Below are 8,209 nucleotides of genomic sequence, written 5' to 3'. Positions count from 1 at the left end.
GGTACAGGCAGGGGTGCAAGTGGGGGGCGGGGGCGGGTGCTGGATGAAGCTGATTCTCAAGAATTATCTCCAATGAAGACCAAGCTTAATTCCATTTAAAAGAGAGATCACAGAAAACTAATACTGTACAGATATTAAATTTAAAAAAATAGTTTCCTAAGTTTGCTATTTTTAACTCATTTCCTACTGTAGCTACTACAGATAAAACACTAAGAAAATTTTGAACAAAGGGTTGTATGTTATGTGTATAAATGTCTCTGCCTAGCTCCAGAAATGATTTGAGGTGGCTTATAACTCTATCTAACTTCAATTGAATGTACGTGGGACAGACAGGGCATAAAGCAGGGACAAGAACTTACTGCACACTTACTATTGGGTGGGCCATGCACTGGGTTTAGGGTTTCTAGCTGCCAATATGAAAAGCAAAACCTAATCAGATAAATATCAGTAGGTATAAATTTTAAATGGATGAATTGTCCAAGAAAAGCATACTTTTCTGCTAGGAATATGAGACATTTCTTCTGCTTCCTTCGGAATAGGAGAGGGCAGGGATATGGAAATCACACAGCTGCAACCAGATTCAGCAAAGGTGCCAGGAGGAAAATTCCTGATGGAAGAGTGGGGAACAGGCATGCCAACCTCAGAGTTCTTAGGAGATAAAGCAAAGGGGTGATTTGGGGGAAAGGCATGCATAGTCCCAAAGTCAGGACAGGTCTTCAGGTTTCTGCTCATCAGATGTGGGGTGCAGTGATTTCCTGAGAAAATATTTGTGCTTAACTAAACAAAATAATTGTTAGGTAACAGGTTTTTACAATAGTTGGAAAATATACACTAAATTAAATATATTAAATGAAACCTATGGTTCTTTAATGCTCTCTCTCACAATGATTTTTTTCCTATGACATTATTTTACCTATGTCAAAATACATGAAAAACAGCACCAATTTTTAAAATTTTTAATTGTGGTAAAATATACATAACATGAAATTTACCATCTTAGCCATTTTTAAGTGTACGGCTTGGTAGTGTTAAGTACATTCACATTGTTGTGCAACCAATCTCCAGAGCTCTTTCTGTCTTGCAAAACTGAAACTCTATACCCATTTAATAACACTTTCCTATTCCTCTCTCCTTCCAGCCCCTGGCAACCACCATTCTACTTTCTGTCTCTTTGAGTTTGAATATTCTGGGTACCTGCAACACCAATTTTAAAGACAGTCCAGTATTGGATAGCATCCTTAAACTCATATTTTATGATATCACTTAACAATACTTATATTTTTCCAAGAATGATGTTTCTATTTTGTAATGTGATATGTCAGCTAGAAATGAAAACACCTGTGTTGTTCATGATTTGTGAAAAACATTCAAACAGTATATAAATGCATAAAATAGACATAAAGTTCTTCCTATAATTCCATGCTCCAGAGGTAACTACTAATAATAGATTGATGCATATCCTTCACAACATCTGTAGATATATATAAGCTTGTGCTATACATAGATTCAGAACCCTGGGTCTAATTACTAGGTACATAGGTTAGTGAGGCTGCTGAGGATGGTACAGTGGAGATATGGAAGGAACTTGGGTCTTGATGACATCACTGAGCCACTGAATTAACTAACCCTGGAACCTCCTTTCTTCAGGACTTATTATGAGATAATAAATGTTCCTTTTGTTTAAATCTCTTCTAATCAGATTTTGTTGCTTATGTCAAAAAGTATTCTAAATCATCAAGTCATTCTCCTAGATGATTCAGAATTTCTATAGTAAAGGCAAGTATATACTTATATATGTCTTATGAAAATGAAATAATACACAATAAAGCATATACATAGTGCTGTTATAGCAAGCTAAGCCAGTAAGCCTTGAAATTCCTATCATCAAATAATTTAAAATGACTTCAGTTCTGCCAAACACTGTTATATAAAAGTTTATTTCAAATATGCATTATATTAAACTGAACCTTAAGCAAATTAAGAGCCTAGAATTCCTAAGGAATACTACATATTTTTTAAAAATGCCAGGTACATGGTTGCTACCCATATGTACTATTACTAATAAAAACATGTCACATTTATTGAGCATTTAGTATGTGGCAGTGCTGTGTTGAATGTTTTACACTGATTAATGTAATCGCCACAACAAACCTATAAGGCAGATACTGTTACATCCTCATTTTACAGATGAGGAAATTAAGGTATAGAAAGGGTAATTTTCCCCCAAATAAATGAGCTTATATGTACTGTGCTGTTTGTAGGTCCTCAGCTCTCAGCCATTCTTCAACCCAATCCAATCTGGCTTCATCTCACTCCATTCCTCTCTCCACTGAAATTGCTTTCAAATATAAGAAATTCATGAATAACGTCTGTTTTGGTAACTCAAAGAACACTTTTCAATATATCTGACCAATTGACAGCATAGGGTTTCTTCTTAGTTTTTCATGGTACTATTCTCTTCCAATTCTCCTCCCACTTCTCTGACCATTCCATCTTAGTCTTTGGACTCTTCTTCTGACTGATATTTAAGTGTTGGTGATCTTTAAAGTTTTGTCCTGCAACCTCTTCTTTTCCTCTCCACTCTCTCCACAGTTCATATCATTCATTCCCATAGCTTTAAATAATGATCTACTGATGATCCTAAATGTGTATCTCTAGCCCAGATCTCTATCCTGAGCTTCAAACTAGTACTAGAGTACTTCAAAAAGTTCATGGAAAGATTCATATTATCTTTCAATTCCATTTTTCCACAATCTTTTTGAAGTACCTTCCCATATCCAACTTCTCCACTTAGAGGTCTCAGAGAATTTCAAATGTAACATGTCCAAAGCTAACCTCATCTTCCCTTCTAAATCTACTCTTCTTCCAGTATTCCCTTCTTCTTCAGCATTACCCCATCAACTGCCCAAGCCAGAGACCTAGGAGTCTTTGCCTCCACTGTTTCCCACCCTCCATCAAATCTATCACAATTGATTCTACCTTTCAAATATCTCATGAATCTGCCATTTTTCTCCATTTCCACAACCATCACAGTAGTCCAAATTACCATCAACTCTTTGCCAGGGTTATTGCAGTAGCCTTCTATCTGATTTTGCATCTATTTTTGTCTTCTTCCAATACACTTTCCACTCTGCAACCAGGGTAGTCTTTTAAAAATGAAAATTTGATCATGTCATTCATTGACTTAGAACTCTTCAGTGGCTTACCATTGACCTTAGGATAAAGTGCAAAATCTTCAGCATGACTTAGAAGGCCCTACATGATCTTGTTCTAGTCTACTTCTCCAACCACATCTCTCATTTCATCTTTACCTCCACTCTAGCAATAATGCACTTCTTTCAGATTCTGTACAAACTCTATTCTCTACACACCACACTCCCCTTCACTTCCAGGCCTTCAAACATGCTATATTCTATTAGGAATGATGTCTTCCCCTGACACCAATATCCCAAAGTAGCTAACGCCTACACATCAGTAAGATCTCAACTAAGGTGTCATTTCTTCCCTAAACTCCCCAAACCAGGTTAGATCTCCCTGGCAACTAGATCAGGGCCTAATACATAGTAAGTCCTAAAAATATTTGTTGACTTGGCCAAGTGAAAAAGAAGACTAGATAGGAATGAAGGGCTCTGATAGATAGGAAGGTGCTCAACAAATACCGTTGAGTTAATGAATAAATAAGTGAGTGGAAAGAAGAAGGAAGATTTGTTTAATGAACAATTCTAATGTTTTCCCACTGTACCATTAACATATTTGTGGGAGTAATATGAGTGTACTTCAAAAAATTCATGGATAGATTCATATTATCCTTCAAATATATTTTTCCATTAACTTTTTGAAGTTCAAATCTATTTTTCCATGAATTAGTATTGGATATCACTCTATGAAGAGGAAAATGTCCAGTTTTAAGATTAGGAGGCAGTAGTTTTAAATTGGTTCCAACCTACAATGTTTCACTAAAATGTGTTCTCTATATAGATTCTATCATATTAAAAATTAATATTATAAAAATAAATAAATACTCATAAATCTGTGAACAATTGTGTGCCAATTAGTCTAGATGAAATGGACAAATTCCTAGAAACACACAAATTATCAAATTGATTCAAGAAGAAACAGAAAATTTCAGCAGACCTATAACAAGAGATAGAATCTGTAATCAAAAACCTCCCAACAAAGAGGTGTCCAGGATTAGATAGCTTCACTGGTGAACTCTGTCAAACATTTAAAGAAGAATCAACACCAATCCTACTCAAACTCTTCCAAAAATAGAAGAGGAGGGAGCATTTCCTAATACATTCTATGAGGCCCACATTACCCTGATACCAAAGCCAGCAAAGATACCACAAGAAAAGATAACTACAAACCAACATCCCTTATGAATGTAGATGCAAAAAGATTTATCCCAGGAACGCAAGGGTGGTTCAACAAAAGAAAATCAATGTAATACGTCATATTAATAGAACAAAGAGAAAAAAAGCTACATAATAATCTCAAGAGAAAAAAACACTTCAAACAATTCAACGCCCTTTCATGATAAAAATACTCAGCAAAATATTGAACATGATAAAGCGCACTTAGAAAAAACCCACAGCTAACATCATACTCAATGGTGAAAGACTAAAAGCACTAAAAACAGAGGGTTCCCATGTACCCTTTGCCCCTAAAATCAGAAACAAGACAAGGATGTGCACTTTTTGAAATTCGAGAGAGGTGATGTTTGAACAACATTATGAATGCACTAAATGCCACTGAATTGTATACTTTAAAATAGTTAATTGAATGTTACATGAACTTCACCTCAGTAAAAAACAATATAATGTATCATTTATTCACTTTGGCTATGTTAACAGGACAATTAGCAGAAAAGAGACTGTATTATAACACCATAAAAAGCAAATTTTATTTACAATTTAATATAAATGTAAGATAAAAGTCAAATGAAAAGCCTGAAAACTACTTTAGAAGAGCCTGTAAATTTTCCTCTCAAAGTTAGAATGTTCTTTAAAAAAATTGGAAACCAGATGGGATTTAAAAATCAATTCTGCTGCAGCAAAGCAAAGCAATCATAACTGTAGTCAATGTGTTTATATTTCCTTCAGTAATGTTTAGAGCAGGGTTTCTCAAAGTGGGAACTTGTTAGAATGTGAATTCTCAGGCTCCACCCCAAATCTACTGAATCAGAATCTCTGAGTGTGAGGCCTGGCTGTTTGTGTTTTGATAAACCCTCCATCTGCATCCTCAAGTTTGAGAACCACTAATTAGGAGCAATAAGCACAACTCTTGGATAAGGAGGCTGCTACAAGCATTTTCTTACCAGAGAGTTTTGACGTATAAATGTTGTACTGTTTCTTCTAATTCTTAATGTGTCACCTTGGAACACCTGTGCATTATCACTAAGAAGAAAAAGAAAACACTTGTCACATAAAATCTGTTACACAATTTTTTAAAGAAATAATATTTCAAACACTTAAAAAGCAATGCCATTAATGTAAATGGCTTCTTGGTGGAGACAGCTGTGCATATGTAGAAATTAGGACACACAAACACACACACACACAGCCTTAGCTGGCTGAGCCTAAACAAGTTTCCATGTAAGGTAAGGAATTCTCAAGCATGCCATTTTACCTTTAATCATGCTACCAAGAATAAATATAATTTATCATGACCTTGGAAATATATCATTTTCAGTGTAAACCTGTAACTGACTTAAATCTATGATCAGAGTTACAATGTGCAAGCTCTAGTTCTCTCTCAACTAAACTTGCTCATGAACAAGAGTGATAACCAATAGCAGGGGTCGATAGAACTGAGATTTTTCACAGATACGTTTTGTTTGGCCTACATGGAGTTAAAAATGTTTTTGAGGTGGACTAATGGGTACAAAACTATGCTACCTACCCTAAGTGAAGCATTGTGTGGTACATGCATATATTGAAATGACATATTGTACCCCCAAAATATGTACAAGTGCTAAAATAAAATATAAAAAATGTTTTCGAATTTGTCATGCATACTAAGAGATTTCATGTAACAATCTAGATTCCAGAATTCCAGCTTCTGTTAAAAATTTGCAAGATTTTGCAACACTGGGCCACATTCCCACACGGCAACAATGGACTGAAGCCGAGCAACCACTGCCCACTGAAGATGGCATCTAGGTCCTCAGCTTTGATGGTTTCCCACACAGGTGGCCTCTGTCCTATCTGAGCTTATAACCCTGTAGAAGTAATCTTTTCAAGTTTTCTTTTTATTATAATTTTTTATTCTGAAACAGTTTGACACATGGAAGTTGCAAAGAGAACAGAGGGTTCCCATGAACCCTTTATCTAGGTTTCTTCAATGATAATAAGGAATCAGCTTTAAGACTTTATTTTTTGCTGCCTATATCCAATCGGGTGCCAACCAGTCTTTTAGTTTTTACCTCTATACTCTCTCTTACATCCATCTTATTCTTTTCAGGCTACTTGCCAAAGACCAATCCAAAGCTTTCTTTACTTTTCCATAGACTCTGCAGTAGTCTAACTGATTGGTCTCCTCAACTCTGTTCTTTCCCTTCTTCAAGCTATCCAACAGACTACTAGAATCACCTCCCTAAAGAACAGCCTGCTCTCCTGCTCACAGCTTTCAGTGACTCCGCATTGCCTGCCGAATTCAGTTATGTTCTTTACTATGACATTCAAAGCCCTCCACAATTTGGCTCCAGACTTTTGGATTTCATGGACTAGTAAAATTTCAAAAAAAATCTAGGCACAAACATGCACTTACTACCTTTTTCTTTATAAAAGTAGGGGACTAACAATCTCAGAGTACAGTATAGTCCTGCTCAGGAAAGGACAATTAGCAAATATATATCAATATATTTAAGTATGCTGTACTTAACTCTTTTGAAAGCATGGATTGGTGAAAACTTCACCTGGGATTAGCACTGGTCAGCAGATGAACATTTGGAAGCCAGTGGTCCAGGCAAAGTTGACCATTCAGCTTTCTGGAAGACACCTGTGATTTCCTGCCTCCAAGCCTGTTCCGTATACTTGAAATGCTATCCCAGTCCCATCTGCCAATGTGCATCCTATTAATCCATTAAGGCCCATCTCAAGTGCCACTTTCTCCATGAACGTTTTCCTATCCTTCACCAATCCCACTGTAATTTCTTACTCCTTTCTTTGAATTCCTCTAGCACTTTCTTTACTTTCCTAAACACTTATCGTACTCTACCATACACTTAAGTCCTTTTGAGTATTTATCTTCCCTATTAAATTAAAACCTTATTGAGCCTTGAGATACATCTTTGCAGCATGGTAATTTGCATATAACAGACGGTAATTCAACATTTTATGAATGAGAGGACATATGGCTGGATCTAATTTTTACTTCCTTTCCCAGTCATTTTCCCTATGAGAACCGAAATACGTTCTGGCAGTCCCTTATAAGGAAATTGGAAGGAAACTAATGGGTTACATATTTCCACTATCTCTTGTGTATCTGTGTAGGGGGCCTATTCTTAGGGCTGGCAATTATATTCTCCCCTAAATTTTTGCCTGCCAATTTTATTTAATAAGACTACAACTGAAAGAAATAATTGAGGCAGCATATACTTCAATTTGTATGAGTCATCTAACATAAATTTGTGAAACCCTACGTGATATCCAGAACTGAGTTGTTAAGTACTACTTTTAACTTGGAAAAAGTGAAGGTAATATAATGAGATGGAAGTTCAATGCTCCACATCAAATGATCAGTAAGCAGCTTTGTCTAAACTACAATATATTTATGTCCATCATATTCCCAAAACAATCATTTTTCATGGCCACTATTACACTTATCCTTTTGTAAGAATTCAATAAACCAGATGGTAGGCAAACTTTTTCTGCAAACGGCCAGATGGTAAATATTTTTGGCTTTTTGGCCCATACAATTTCCTTTGCAACTACTCAACTGCCATTGTAGCGGAAAGTAGCCATGGGCAATAAGTAAACAAATAGGCACAGTTACATTCCAATAAAACTTTATTCACAAAATCAAGCAGCAGGCTGGATTTGGCCCTTGGGCAGTAGTTTGCTTTTCAAATGGAATTGAGATGGTAACAGTTTAAATGCAGGGTCAGGCTAGAAGTTTTTATTTATTTGGCCACTGGCTGGTATCAGGACCTTTAGAGGTTTTTTTTTTTTTTTTTTTTTTTTTTTTTTTTTTTTTTTTTTTTTTTTTT

At 35.8% G+C, this 8,209-nt stretch overlaps 1 protein-coding gene across 1 annotated transcript in view; it reads right to left on the bottom strand.

The window, feature by feature from the left end:
- FAM122C (family with sequence similarity 122C) overlaps positions 1–8,209 on the bottom strand; it is a 34,525-nt gene that overhangs the window by 22,869 nt on the left and 3,447 nt on the right. Inside the window, exon 3 of the mRNA XM_008569041.1 lies at positions 5,318–5,396. Coding sequence (XP_008567263.1) covers positions 5,318–5,396 — 79 coding nt within the window. The remainder of the gene's footprint in view (positions 1–5,317; positions 5,397–8,209) is intronic.

Source organism: Galeopterus variegatus, unplaced genomic scaffold, assembly GCF_000696425.1.
Source record: "Galeopterus variegatus unplaced genomic scaffold, G_variegatus-3.0.2 Scaffold459, whole genome shotgun sequence".
NCBI lineage: Eukaryota > Metazoa > Chordata > Mammalia > Dermoptera > Cynocephalidae > Galeopterus > Galeopterus variegatus.
This window is presented reverse-complemented; position numbering and strand designations above follow the sequence as displayed.